This window comes from Pelecanus crispus, chromosome 2 (assembly GCF_030463565.1).
Source record: "Pelecanus crispus isolate bPelCri1 chromosome 2, bPelCri1.pri, whole genome shotgun sequence".
In the NCBI taxonomy this organism is placed as follows: Eukaryota; Metazoa; Chordata; class Aves; order Pelecaniformes; family Pelecanidae; genus Pelecanus; species Pelecanus crispus.
The window spans coordinates 16159733-16175090 of NC_134644.1; the positions used below are offsets into that span (position 1 = coordinate 16159733).

A 15358-nucleotide genomic window follows, 5' to 3' on the forward strand; every position below is an offset into this window, starting at 1 on the left:
GAGTAGGTCTGAAATATCTAAGAAATACATGCAATTTTGTCCTAATAATAACGGAGTATCTCAAATGCCAAACTGTGCTCTCCCTGAAAGTCTAAAAGAAAACAGTGGAATGTGCCAATATGGAAGAAACCTAAAATACTTGAAATGTAGCCAGTAGAGGGGAAGAAGAGATGTGAGGAGGGCAAACACTGGGTTGGCAGCATCCTGCTCCATCTGGGACAGCCCAGCCAGCTCCATCTCTCCACTCACCCTCCATGCACTAGAACACTTGTGGGGGAAAAGAGTCACGAGTAACAAAGTTTAAAAAAAAAACGCTTGGTACTGAAAAAGAATAAATTTCCATTTTTGGATGGCATCCACTGTGTGGTGAAACTGCTCTTGTGGGGTGGGTGCAGAGGGTGGTACTGCACGTGTGGCAGTTGTCAGATACACAGGGCAGCGTCTCTTGCAGTTCATACGTGAAAACCTTCACTTAATGTAAACTTGAGTTGCGTTCTTTGGCAGTGATAGTGTTCAGTAATTTCTAAAACATTGTTTGACTGTGTATTTAAGAATAGTGACCCCAGAATACTGGCAGAAAAAAGGAATGTGGTCCCATTTTTTTTGTTTTGTTTTGTTCTATTCTTTAGTGAGGAATTCTATAAACTTTTAAGAGGAGTAAAATAAAAATAAAATAAAAAACCCGCTACGCAAAAAAAACCAAAGCAGCCTGAAAATATTAAAAATTGAGATTCTGAGGTCTTTGCACCTTCCCTTTCTGGTTTCCAAGCAGCCCTTCTTGGAGGACTGTCTTTGTCATAGGAAAAGGAAAATACAGTTTTGTTCATTTCACAAGTTAGATTCTTTTTTTGTGTGTTATTAACAGGTTTGGCAAACATCGCAAAGATGACAAGAGTGAGAAAACTGGTAAAATAAAAGTGCAGGAAGCTCTTACTTCAGAAGAGGAGAGAATACGAATGAAGCAAGAACAGGAGAGGTAGACTTCAGTATTTGCTTAAACCTTGATAGAGAGAGTTTGTTTTTTAAATTAAATAACTGAAGTTCAATTTTCACTGATGAAGTTTCCCAAATGTTGATATGTTTATATACTTTAAATAACAAGACAAAGCTGGATTTATTTTGGACATTAGTATCAACAGCTTCTTTGGCTGCATTAAGCATCTTTTATAGACCCAGAACTCCTTTCCTTATTGAGGAGACTGAAGTAATAACATGAAATGTTTTCTCTATACATTCTATAACTGATTTTATTGACATTTTCAGAAAACAAATATTTATATAGAATGAAATATGTTTTGTATTTTTCTTCAAAGTCTTGCATATCTAGTTTTTTCATTGATATATTTAGAAAAAACCTAAAATTTATACTTATCAGTATATTTGTCACTGGAGTTCAGTCTACTTATGTGTCATGCAGTCTGTTTATGGAATGATATGTATATTAAACTGCTAATTGTAAAAATGAGTGGTGAGTACCTCTATTTTTCCTTGTCAGTTTCCCTTAATGTTAAAAACCTATATAATATATATGTCATATGTTCTTCTCAACATTTCCATTCTACTTTTCATCCTGTCTCTTGTAGCCCTAGATATTAGGGCTTAGACTCTGGTATCTCTTATGTCAATTTAGTCAAAATCTTGGAAAGCTTAGGTTGTAAATTAACTAGTGCTCGGGGGTGCGCGTGGAGAGAAGACCTCTTTGAGTAGACAAATCTTCAGTAAGGAGACAAATTTAAAGGGTTACAAAGTTTGAATGCTGAATGGTAAATAGGTTCAGATACATTTGGCAGTGAAAGTGAACTATGAATTGGAATGATTTATCTAAAAAATATGCTATAGCTCAGCCATAAATTGAAGATTGATGCAGGAACTATGGAGCAAAACTTTGTTGTCCTTGTACAGGAGGTATATGACTAGTTAGTCCTAATGATTCCTTTGACCATCATCTCTATGCACCTTGGTCTTCTGCGGGTCAGAACAGAAGCTTATAAACGATGGCTTCATCACTCTTAACAGCTCACCTGAATAACAGAGCCACAGTAATGCTTGTGTAGTCTCCTCAGTTAAACCTAAAATGGTTTGCTTTCAGTTCTTTTAGGGTTGAGTGATTTACATTACAGTTAAGGCAAGCTAAGGGTATACATTTATTAGTTATTGAGGATCAGCAGTAACTTGTTAAACTGCAGAAACTTTATCATTTGTGACCATCTGTTCGGATTACATTATGGGAAATTTTTTACTCTTTAACAGATATACTAGCATAAATTAGTCTAAAAATTTATTCATGTCTTTATGCATTCTGACAGTAGAGTGTGGCTGGATCACAGTGCTTGGTTGTTTTTTACTTGTCTGATTGGTTTTTGTTTTCTCTTTTTCAACAAAAGTGAAGCAGGGTCATTAAATTTGTTCCTGTTTTTAAGAGTAAGGTGCCTTCAGATTAAGTGGTAAAGGGGAATACTGGAACTGAAGGAAATAAGTGACTTTGGAGATGAGGGTGTTTGTGCTGTCACCTTCCCTTTACACGTGGGCAGACAAGGCACTTTGTGGATAAACTCATGCCAGGGGTGCAGAGAGACTGAAAGCTGCCTTTGTCGTTCCAGCCAGCTCAGGGCAGGGGGAAGGTTAGCCACACGTGCACAGTGCTGAACCCAAGCTTGCCCAGCACGGAGGGTTTCTTGGAAACCTTAGTTCCCCAGAAAATCAGCTATATACATTTACTCAAAGAAGAAAGACTTGAGGTTTGAGTTAGTAACATTTTCTTTCTTTTCATTCTCTCCCTCTGTCTCTCTGTGTCTCTCTGTCTCTCTCAGTAAGAATGGTGAGAGTATAGACTGTCCATGTGGTGATGTAAGAGAGGTTGCAATAGTCACGCTGGGTACCAAGGTAGAATTATGAAATTATCTGTATAGACCCCAATGCATGGAGCAAATTCCTGATCCCTGTCCATCAAGTTATGCTAACTAATTTGAACCTTTCCTGGAATCTCACTCCTCGTGTGTCATAAAAACAATTTTATGTGTTCACTGAAACTGCAGAAAATGCATGTGCCAGAACTTCGTAACAGCTTGATGTTACCGTAACACGGGTCCTCCTCCTCCCGTTACTCTCTTTCCCTAACTGTGTATTTGCTTTCCTTTTTGTTATGTCTATAAGAGAATGCAAGTTCTTTGGGGTAGTGGCATGTACAACTAATAAAAGACAATAAAATAGCAACCAAATGTGTGAGGTGCTTCCTTATGTTTCTGAAAAATTCAGATGTTGATTTGGTCCATAGAGACTAAATATTTTTGCAGTTAGATTGCAGAGTTCCCTTTTGATCCTGTAAAATAGTGATGTTAGATACATGCTATTAATGAAGAGTACTCATGCAAATTAACTGAACAATCCCTCAGAATGCTTACTGGGAGACAGAGTAAAATATTACTGTCTTAACAAGTGTTGGTTAATAATGGCTGCTATTTTAACTTTGTTTTCTGTGGTTTTTTTTCCTCTCAATGTTTTTAGCAGTACAATTCACTTGCTCTGTTTTACTTAGTATTTGATACTATATACCTCTATAATGATGCAATACTTTGGGGAAATAGGTTGGTTTTAATGAATTTACTATGTATGAGAGGCTAGGAGCAAAAATCCTTAGGGGGTCAGAGGACAAGTGAATGGTCCATTAAAAAATCAATCAAGCCCACATTTTTGTGGAATTATTATGCCTTGGGTTGATAATTTTGTTAGTATTGTGCTTACAATAGTATTTTCTTTAAAGTCTTAAAAGTCGTGTTCATATTGATTATGAGACAAATAAGCAAATTAATGTTCTTCAATTTGCCATGTTTGAAATGAATAAAATTGCCTTTTATAAACATTATTAATAATAATTTCTTACTATGGAGCATATCTTAAGCTGTATATGGTATGCATTTACTGACAATCTTAAAGTAATTTTGAACAGAAAATGAAATTATCTACTTGAAAATACAGGCAGCTTTCAATGAAACAGTGTACTGGAACAATTAGGAGCGTCATCTGAGGACACCACCTACTGATCTTGCCAAAATTGCTGTGAAATGATTTCTATTTGTAGATTCTCCAAATGTTGGATTAACAGGTCATCCAAGGCCATAGGACATTGTCCCCCTGTGTCACTATTCTTTAGCACTGGTTTACTCCAGAGAAGGAAGTCTGCTTGCATTACCCTTGAGTAACCCTGCCAAACAATGATTTGAAAATCCATATAGGTTCTGTTGTGCTGTTAGAAAAGGTGCTGCTCCCCAACAACAGCACCAATCAAAACCTTAAGACAAAACTAAGCAATAGGTTTTCTGAACTCTGCCTTGTGTCTCCTAAGAAAGAGACTATATTGCAGAGTCTAGAGGAAGTTGTGTAAGACCTGAATTGAATTAGCTCTACTCCTGTGCCAAATCACATCTGGTTTATATATATGCTAACTTGGAGCCCCTCTTTGCCATACTGTCGTCCTGTCCATCACTGGACTACTAAAACTGGATACCACTGAGATGCTACATCTGCTCAGATAGACTGCAAAAACAGCCTTGAGTCCTTACTGGTTTTGTTATAGAAGGTCTCCTACCAATTCCAGACTCTTCCGATGCACCTGTGGTTGGCCCATCCTCCTAAGAGTAATGTCTTGGATTTTACAGACTGGAGATGCATGGGATATCTTGAGCTTTCAGAGATGCTTCAAACTGCTTATAGTTTCACACAGGCATTGCTATGTAGGGTAGACTTAAAACCAGATTTTGAAACTTTTGTCAATGACCAAGAGCAATTAGTGTTACAACCCAGTTAGTTTTTGTGTGGATGGTCACCTTCTGCTGTGCTATTGGACCTAAGCCTTTGGAAGCTCACAGGCCTGTCTGCTTTAGAAACTCTCTACATCTCATCTTCAAGGGCTTCCCAGGATAGGGTCTTCTTGATATGTAGCCAGTGTGTCCATCGGTATCCTGCAATCCGATTGCCCTGCAATGTTTTCTGACTTCTTCAAGACCCTGTAGTATAGGCTCTTTCTTAGAAGATGTGCAGACAGAACTGTTCAGAAAATCTACTGCTTTTGTCTTCTCTTTTTTATTGGTGGCCCTTGCTGGAGAGAGACGTCACTCTAACAGCAGGTTCTGATACCTTCGTCTCTCCCTCTTTTACCCTTGGATTTTTCCTTGGATTTCTTTTTTGTTAGGTGGGTTTTTTTCCTTGCAGCTCTGTGTTCATTACAAAATAAATCTTCAGCAAATCAAAAACCTTTGCCTGTGTTCTGCCCTTCTTCAGCTCGGGCATGTGCAGTTCTTGACACCCACCTGGCAAGGCCATACGTGCCAGCCACGTCTTCAGCCTTGGACTGATTTCCTCTAGCAAACCAAGTGGTCCCCCACCCAAACAGCTTTACTCTTTGTACCCGGGTAGTAGATAACGGAGGAATGAAATAAGCGTACTTCTTTGTGAAGTTTTCAACAAATTCAGCTGTATCCAGCGTGGTTCATCGGTAGATAATGCTTAAAAGATGAAAGTTGCAATTCTAATGTTATCTCATGATTCAGAGTGTGTGATCTCAGCTATGGGCGAATAGTGTTTATGCTTTAATCTGCCTCTGGTGCACTTCTTCCTCTTAAAAGATGAGTCTATAGGATATTTTCTCCATTTGGTTAACAGACTGACTTAGGAGATTTACTAATGTTCTGTAAATTGCTGGGTTACCAGAAAAGTCTTTTAATCTTAGTATTGTATTCTTCCTCAACTTCCACTGAAACGGAAACAAAATCAGATGCTTAAACACCTGTGCTGTGAGGATCAGGGTTGAGGAGATAAGGAGAAACCTTTTGGAGGAGAATTAAAGAGCTGTTCTGGTGGAAGTGCTGAGGGGCTCCCGAAATGCTGGGAGGATGATGGAGCAGTCAGATGGGGGCTTTTGGAGCTGGGGGCTTTTGGAGCCGGGGGCTTCCTCTGCTCTCGAAGAGGAGCCGTGCAATTCCAGTCTCTGCTGTACTTGTTGGAGGACAATTACCGCGCAGCAAGGCAGTACCGTGCTTCGTACGTACCTACGTATAGTTATCATCTGGAAAAGAAACCTGCTGCTTTGCTAGTTTCCCCCCTTTCTGTTTTGGAGAACACAACCTTTCGTTCCTTTAGGTTACAGAGGGAATTAAATTTACACAATTCCGCTGTTACTCCCGTCCGTGGCTGGGCAAATGTCACCGGCACTGGCGTCGGTCGTGCGGCGGGAGCGGCGGCCGCGGGCCGGGCGGGGGGCTGGGAGGGGAGCTGCGGGGTGGGTGGTGGGGCTGGGGGGGAGCTGCGGGCCGGGCGGGCAGCCCCCGCCGGGCTTTGCGCGGCAGAGTGCATCCCAAGGCCCTGTGGTCCGCTGGGGAAGGTCCGGCTGTGGTGGGGCTGGGGGTGCTTTTGGCGGTGGGAGGTAGGAGGCGACGCCGCTGCGGCTGCCGGAGCGTGGCAGAAGGAGCGGGAGCGGTGAGCGAGGGCCTGGGCCCTGCTGAGGTGCCGTCTGGGGGAGGCAATCGGGCGGCTGGCTCTGGCTTGGCGGATTTGCCGTACTTTTGGAGATCGGTCAGTAGGCTGACAGCAGTTTTGGTGTGAATGTAAAGTAGGCTACGATTTCAGTGGGTGTTCACGTAGCAGTTTTTCCTAAATTTAGAGTGAAACATTCGGTATGTTCATTAGCAGTTAACACTGATATTTTCTTCCTGAAGGATTTGGTCATTCCATAAAATGCTTCCTGTGTTACGAGTTTCCTAAGGGTATAAGGGTCTTTATCGCCAACATATAATAAACTTCTCTTCATCTTTCTCTAGTACCATTAAAGCCACAAGCCCTTTGTTGTAAAAGTATACTAATGAATAGAAATGTTACAACAAGAACAAGAAGTCTTGTGTTTTCCCTTCATCATGCATCATCCATTTTAATTAGACAAAAGGGTGGTGAGTACTGTGACAAGAGTCTGGAATTAAAATCATTAATTGATGTCAAGCTGACGAGAGCCTGCTAACATGAATTTACTGACAGCAGGAAAGAAATTAACCTTATTACTTTATTTAGTACGTTGGGACTGTTTATTATATTTTCCTATGCAAGTTCAGTGTGTTCCATTTATAACGACAGAGAAAGACAAATAATTAATAAAACCTATGTAAAGTTTTATTACCTCCTATCAATGAAGTTTACATGAAAACCACATCAATAACTCACAAAAAACAAAACCACCGCAACCTTCTAATCAATGTAACTCATCAAAACAGCAATATTTTTGATATTTTAAATGCGTATAACATGCTATGCTCTCTAGCCAAGTAGAATTGCAAAAGTGATCTGATTTAAAACCATGCCTTAGTTTCTTAATGTCAGTGTTGCAAAAAATGAAACATCTTTTCTCCAGCAATGACATTGATTGGAATAAGTGTCTGTTTTGATCATCATTGGAAGGTCAGCCTAACAAAGATGAGTTTCAATGTTAAGCATCTTTATTCTTTAGATGAAAGAGTACAACAGTGTCTTACAGAATGACAGCAGCATCCTATAGATAATTTGTGACCCAAAGGTCATAATAAAAGAATAGAGGGGAGGTCATCCTGTAGTAAAGGCCATCTGGAACTGTTAAAGTATCAGATGGAGTAGGGGGCTGAACAGCAGGACACTCTTGGTGTCTTTCCAGATTTCCCAGAGAGACCATAATATTTTTACTGGAAAACCCCAACTTTTTTCCCCTCAAGCAAAATATTTTCGTCAAGCAGTTTCATCTTACTTTTAGGAAAAAAGACAACATACTGTGATAAGGGGAGGATTTTTGTTTCTTACACATCCTAAGTCTGTGTCTTTAAAATAACGCAAAGGTTCAGCTTTCGTTTTGCTGCTGCTGTATTTTGATGCCACTTAACAGCTTTCACAAGAACTATTACCTCTAAATCTGTTATTACTGCAAACATTCAGAATATAAATATTTTCTAAAGTGACTTGTGTAAAATCTTTTCTGATAAAACTTCCACCCCCTTCCCAGCCCGTAAAAGAGGAGAGAAAAAATTCCTCTGTGAATCAGAAAATCAGAGCAATGTGTTTCTCATTCTCACTTATTTTGAGATGGGGTCTGCTTGTCAAGGGATATTCCAGTTTCACTGAGATTTGTAGCATTGTTTTTGGCAGTGGTTTTTTACATAATGGATGAGGGTGCAGGATGTGAAAACAAATCAATGGCAGTAATTTTTGTAAGAGAACACAGAAATGAAGCATGAGAATATTGAGCTTTGGAAAAACATTTCAGACCGGTTCCACTTCATAAAAATACTGACTTTGGGAGATACGTAAGTTGAAGCTTTTGTGGAATGGTATTTGCTGAGGTAGTTCTTTTAAACAAAGCAACTCACATTCCCTAGCTACGTATTGTAAGTATAGAGATTTTAAGACATCATGCTAAAAATATATTTTATCTATTATTCCTCCACAGTGATTCAAGATATTGTACTGGGCAAGGTCCAGCCAAGTCTCTTGCAGTATATTTAAAAATATAATTTACGTGGTCTTTACAATATTCTGAGTTGCAAATTTGGTTAAGGTGTCTTGCAGATCATATGAGTTCAGCACACTCTTAAAATTTCAGTTCTAAGTAAGAGCACTAATACGTTGTGTTTCTCTTTAGAAAGCCAAGAACTTTAGGATAAGGCAGCAGTATGTCCTCTGATGTCCCAGAAGCTATGCTGGTAGTGGTAGAGTTGCTGTAGCAAATACTTATTTAAGAATTAAAAAAACTGTACTGTAATTACTAACTTACTGAACTTATTGTTGCTGAGTTGTCTGAACTGAAAACCCATCAGATTTTCCAGACTGTACTACAGGAGTCTAACAGTAAGATAAAGCACTAAGAGCACTCTTTTTTTAATTCTTAGACTTAGCAGCAAGTACTTGACTAACCAGAAAGACACCTAATGATAAATTCACAACAGGCAGATAGGTTCACACCACAGCTGGAACTTTTATTTTGTAACCAGTTATTAGAACAAACCTTTTAACGGGTTATAAGAAATCTGGCTCTGTTTCTGGCCATGCTGTAGATTTATGCTCTCACTCAGTACTGTGACCCAACAAGGTTTTAGAAGTGAATGCTGAGAGGTGGTGTTGGTGCTAATTTGTGGGTCCTGAGCAAAGATATTGACTTACAACCTATATTCTCTATTGGTGGGCTTTTTTTTTCTTTTCCTTTTCTTTCAATTTCAGTATATGACATTCGTATAATCCCTTTTGTTGTGAGGTTTTTCATTGTATTTTTTTGTCATCTCAGACTGTTTCATTTTCCAACTTCAGGATTAGGCTACTTTATACATAGTACTCCTGAAACCCAAAATGATGGACGCGAAATAGAGGTAGCGGCAGAATTTTATATCCACTTTTGTTGCTAGACTTCAGCTAGAGGAGGCTCGGTATTGTAGCTGGACCTCCAATTACTGCCTGCAGTATCTGGGAATGACTGATTTGATATATGGTATGATATATGGTACCATTTGATATATGGTATGCCTGTGTCATTTGTTTCTTGCACATATGGGAACAGCTGTTCCTTACACGTCTAACTGCAGAATTCAGATGTTACCCACCAGTGCTGCTTTCTGGCATTGTTCTCCAGTTGGAAAAAAAGAAAAAATTAGGGCAAGAAATGGTCTGAGAAAGCCTGTGTGAGAGAGGAAACCAGTGCTCTTAAAGTGAGGAGGGATGGAAGCAGAAGCTCTCCCAAGTCGTGTTTCAGCAACAGCTGAATTCATGATCTTCTTCCTTTCTACTTCAGTCCAGCAAAAGGGCTAAATAGGAAATTAGAGCTAAGTTAATCTAATGATCAGGGATCTGTTGTCACAGGTGTAAATACCACCTCTTCTGGCCAGTTTTGTAATGCAAAAGAAAAACTAAATTCCATTTTGCTTACAGACAGCAGTGATGTTCTTTGATGCAACATGGGTCCCAGCAGGATAACTGTCCCCATTGCCTGTCTGGGTGATCCTCCACTGCTGGAGTCACTGACCCTTGGATCTGACATGAAAATAAGGAAGGAAAATTTCAGCCATGGTAGTGTTTGTTTTGGAGATGAGAGGGCCTATACTGCCTATGTACCTGATACATTCGCCTTTGGTCGAAACATATCGTTTAAAAAAACACAGCAGACATACTCTCCACCCCAAAATGCTGCAGACTGTTAACTGCAAAGTAGTCTAAAAGCTCCATTGAAATATAAGTAAGGTGGTAATTTACAGATTTTTTAAATCAAAATAAGCAAGGATTTTCAGTTGTTTACTCCAAGATCCAAGAAAGCAGGTTTGAAATACTTTGCTGGATGTATCTTCACTTTGGAAAGACAGGATGCATCAAGAAGGTCCGGGAAAGGTAGGGGTGAAATACATGAGAGTTTCCACCACGTTAGAGGAAATCATTCTAATGTTTCCTTTAGTTCCATCAGTGTCACTTGGTTTCAAATTGGTGTTTGCACTTCACCTGCTTATATGCATAGTATTTTCTTTCTCTCATTTTTTCATTTCTTTACATCTTCATTTGTATTTTGCTGCTTTCTTTAATAGCCTTCTTTAATATAACTCCTTATAAAAATGAGTTTTTAATGTATTAGGGCACTTACAGTAATCACCTTATCACCTTTATCCCTCTCCCTTTTTTTTTTTTTTTACCTACAGCCCTTCTGGGTGGTAGCTCATTAAAGGTTTTTGAAATTCTCATGCATCTCTTCTGCATGTGGGATTTGAGGAGGGGGGAACTTTAGAGAGACAGTAAGTACTATCACATATTCTAACTGGCAGATAGGCTGTGTTTGTTGAAGGAGAAATAAAATTCAGACTGTCTGATTGTGTAGATGCATTTCTTTAATTTTGAGGTGGTAGGAAGCCTTTTTTTTTTTAAATATGCAGTCCCTGTTACGTTTCTCTGTTACTGTAGAACCAATATGTAGGAAATATATGTGAGTAAAATTTCTGTGTAGGTGCAGAACTATAGATCTGGAAGAGAGACCATGTCACTTTTCCAAGGCAGGATCTCCTGGGTATGCCATTCCTGCAAGATATTTGCTTCATCCTGTTTTTTTTCCATTTACGACGACATAGACTCTATAACTTTCCATGGCAATCTTTTCTGCTACCTTTCCGTTAGGAAGTTCCCCTGCCCACAGTATCTAGTCTCAATTATTCTTGCTGCAGTTTAAATACCCAGTACTTGCATTAGAGATGGAAAACATTATTCTTTTCCTCCTTATGTATCCAGAGACTGCTGTTATGTCCCCACTCTGTCTTTTTCTTTTCCCCAACAGCTTGACATTGCTGACTCGTGTGTATCTGTCATCCAGTAGAACTTCCAGATCCATTCCTGAAAAAGCAACTCACAGATTTTTTTTCCCCTACTTTTAATTGGTACGCTTAATTCTTCCAACTATGTAAATTACCTTCCAGTTGCTGTTATTGAAGTTAATTCTATTTTTGAAATCTACTCTATTTTTCAAGACCATTTGAAATGTTAATCCTCTCCTCCAAAGTTCCTTCATTTGGGTTTTCTGCAGATTCAATAGCATCCTAAATAATAATGAAAAACCTGACTAAATTCAGAGAGAGATTCATGTAGAAAATGTCTCCATCCATCCATCTAGCATGACTCTGAATTGCTGAGAGCTACTCTAGATACTCTGTAGGAACTGCCTGGTTCAACCTATTGCATCCATCCCGTGGCTTTTTTTCTTAGCCTGGGATGTACTGTGTGTCATCTGTTCACAAGGCCGTTTGCTGTGTTGTAGAAGGAAATCTGACTGACTTGACCACATCTGTTCTTGATAAATCTATGGTCGCTACTGCTTGTCCCATTATCTTCTCTGTGCTTACCAACCGTTTGTTTCAAAGGGGATTGAAGTTAAACTGGTAAGTCTGTAATTCTCCTCCTCCTCTGAGGAATGTTTGACTTTTTTTAGTCTTTCAATACTTCAGCTGTCCTCAACAGGTTCTCCTGGTTACTGAAAAAGGTCCGAGACTCCCTCAGACAGTTGTGTGTGTCGGATGAAGTTCAACTTAACCAGTTTCTAGCTACTTCCTTTGCTGTTAGACTGGAGATCTTTTTTGCTGTTGGTGGCAGCATCAATTGTGCTGGCCACCTGCTTGCAATCAAGCATTTTAGTGAAGACAGATGCAAAGAAACAAAACCATTAAGCCTTAGGTCTCCTCAGCATCATCTGTCAATATCGTTCCCTCACTACTGAGCAGGGGAGCAACCTTTTCTTTGCTCTTCCTTTTACTGCTAATGCAATTACGCAATGATTTATTGTTATCTTTAAAGCTCCCTGCTACTTTTATTTCACATTGTGCCTTGGCCTTTCTGATTCTGTCCCTGTATGTTTGTGCTTATCCATAGCAAACTGACCACATTTTGTCTGTGTTTCTTCATGTGTCTGAGATCAGAGGATGGTCATATTTTAAGCCAGCTGGCCACACATGTATGTACATAGGAGATAAGGCAGAACTGTTAATTTTTTTTTCTTGTAATGACTTGAAAAAGGTTGGTCTCCAGCCTTTCAATTTAAAAATTATATTTATGTAGCAGTATTTTCTGACTTTTTTTTTTTTAAATATGCTAAAGTTTTGAATGAAATGGGGGGACAAAGGAGGAGGAGGAGGTGTCTTTCTTGTTTACAAGCTACTGCTGTTGCTGCCCATGATTATCCACTGCCCACAGTGATCCTTTAGAATGACTGTCCCAGGAAAGCAGATGGCTTTGCTGAGAGGTGGTTATAACTGTGATAACTGCCTAGCTCTAATCATGATAAGAAAAGCTAAGTGTCATATGCCGGTTCGGAGGGAAATCACAGTAATACCTATAATCAAGGTACCCTCATTAGAAGAGTAGTTGTCAGAAAAATTCTGCTTGGGTCCAGACAAAGGTCAAAGAAAAATACAGGAGAAGACAAACTCCCATATTGACTTGATTGCCAAAAATTAGAAAAAGGGCCATTAAAGCCCTGAAGGCAGTTGAGGCGAGGGGGAGGAGGAACAGCAAGACCTGGCTTAGTTGCTGGCACACTGTGCCTGCAAGGTATTTTTCACTAGCAAAGGAGGAGGGGACAAATTTGATGAGATTTGGCTACTGGCCAACGTACCTCCTGACCTCTTTATTAGAAAGGATACCTGGCAAAAATTGGACTGAATGTATTCATCCCATCTGACTAACTTAAACAAGCTGACTGGCTTTATAAATGTGTCATTTTTCTCTGTTTTCAATCCATCATCCCAACGCATGCCAGTCTGATGGCAGAAGAACTGAGAACTGGCAGCGGTGAATAGCTTGTCATTTAGCTTCTGTCCTCACACAATGCTGTTTCTATCCTTAATAAACATTGTCAGCCATCTCACATATGTGGAACTGCAAGCGTTCAATACTGATTTTGTAAATGAGTGAGCCTTGGTGGAAAAGACGAGCTTGTGGATTATCACTTGGGCAATAGCTGAATCCTGGCAGCAGCAGGAGGATTAATTGAAATGACCAAGCAATTGCACACCAGAAGCAGGAGCCAACTTTGTTTCTGCTCTTAGGGGAGGACATTGCTGCCATTGCAACAGCAAACATAATGTATTAGCCATGAATATCCTTCCCATGCTGTGTTCATCAATTAAGATAAGTAGGTGGTTTTTTGCAACAATCTAAATCGCTAATATGAAAAAAATCCCATGAAAGGGACTGAAGTTCCCAAGGGATTGGGAATATATTTATAATTTCACTCCTAACACTACATGAAATTAGGGTTGATTTTTCTTCTTGTGCCAACTTTGCTTTTACTCACAACAGCTCTGCCAGCACCGCAAATTGGAATTTTCTGTTCCTGGAAAAAGTTAAAGTTTAGTTCAGACAGAACTGCTCTAAACATTTGGTTCAGGATGGGATGTGGCTTGCAGACTAATATGATTAATTTGGTATCTGCATTTGATCTACATGGCTAAATGCGCTTTGTGGTCAAGGGAGGGGTACTTGGCATGGTCGAGCCTGGAGAAGGGTTTGGCTTCACCTTAAAATGGCCACGTTTCTGCTGTTTGGCTCAACTGCTCTCTGCGCCCTGCAGGTAGCCACCTGATGTGACTGAATCTTGACCAGCTCTTCTGGGAGTCCAAAACCTATGTCGACATCTAAATTTAGGTGTCTAGAATGGTAGTTGCCTTTATCTGAAAGCTGAATTGCAGAGTTTTGAAGAAGGGAATGGAATGGCTCCTGTTTGCTGGAGATAGCAGAGTATAAGCTTTTCCCTTACTTTTGTGACCACCGCTTCAACGTGCGTAGGAATTGCTATATAATGGGTACATCTATCACTACTGGATTAGCTTGCAATGAAAAGCTCTTCTAACAATTATAGGAAATTCTGCAGCTAATGATATTGTCATTTGAAGCAGTTAGCATTAGCTTTTGAATTGAATGGCACACAAATGCATGAGGATAGTTTATACTTTCCTGAACATTATAATTTGAGTCTCAAAAGCATGACAGTACGTTGTTGACATTTTCAGTATTAACACTTCAGCAAGGAGGGTTTAGAAACTTCTTGGGATAGCTTTTGTATTTTTAAAAGTTCAGTTTCATTTAAACACTGCAAAATTGATTAGCAGTTTTTGGAAAATTCTTTGAAGATGAAAGGGGTTACATGAATGCTAAGCATTATTATTATTATTGTTAAACCCACACAAAATCCATAGAAAGGCCATAAATCCTCAAAATTAGCTGATCTGAAATTTCAGACATATGCGTTTTTATTGTGCCATGTCATGAAGGAATACAATTCAGTGAAGACAGCTTAATACACATATCCAGGTTGTGAAACAAGGACTGTGGTCAAACACTTCTCCAGATACTGGAGTTCAATAGCACAAGCATTGCTGTTTAGGGCTGAAGTACAGAGCAAATTCCAGGTTCTCATCTGTGCTGCACAGTGTGTTTACGTGATCATTTTAATCTTTCCCACAATAGTCTGCACTGGCATTTCCCATATGTATACTTAATTCACTATATGCTAACAAATGATTTAGGTCATGTCATGCATATAAATACACAGACACAATGAGAGGGGTCAACATAAAAAATAATGTTGCATTAAGTTTAAGTTCTTATATAAAAATATATTTAGAGTTAAAAACTATCACAATTGCAAAAGGCAAAGTGCAATATTCAGCTGATAGCTGTTATTCTTTTCAAGAATATATCTATGTATTTTTCCTTGTTCATTTGGTTCCTCTAAGTTTGGAGACATAATGTTTAAGGAGAGTCTGTCCTGAAGAAGGCAAAAAACAAAGCTGTATTTTAAACAATATTCAAAAATGTGTGAAGTAATCAGAATACCTAT

The 15358-nt window shown here is 39.2% G+C and overlaps 1 protein-coding gene across 8 annotated transcripts in view; it reads left to right on the forward strand.

Annotated features, from left to right (window-relative positions):
• The window catches only part of PARD3 (par-3 family cell polarity regulator), a 462728-nt gene that overhangs the window by 339911 nt on the left and 107459 nt on the right, over positions 1-15358 (forward strand). For 5 of the 8 annotated variants that reach the window (XM_075704957.1, XM_075704958.1, XM_075704959.1 and 2 more), the window contains one exon: positions 866-976. The exons of the other annotated variants lie outside the window; for them this stretch is intronic. In XM_075704957.1, coding sequence (XP_075561072.1) covers positions 866-976 — 111 coding nt within the window. The remainder of the gene's footprint in view (positions 1-865; positions 977-15358) is intronic. 8 annotated transcript variants of the gene reach the window in all.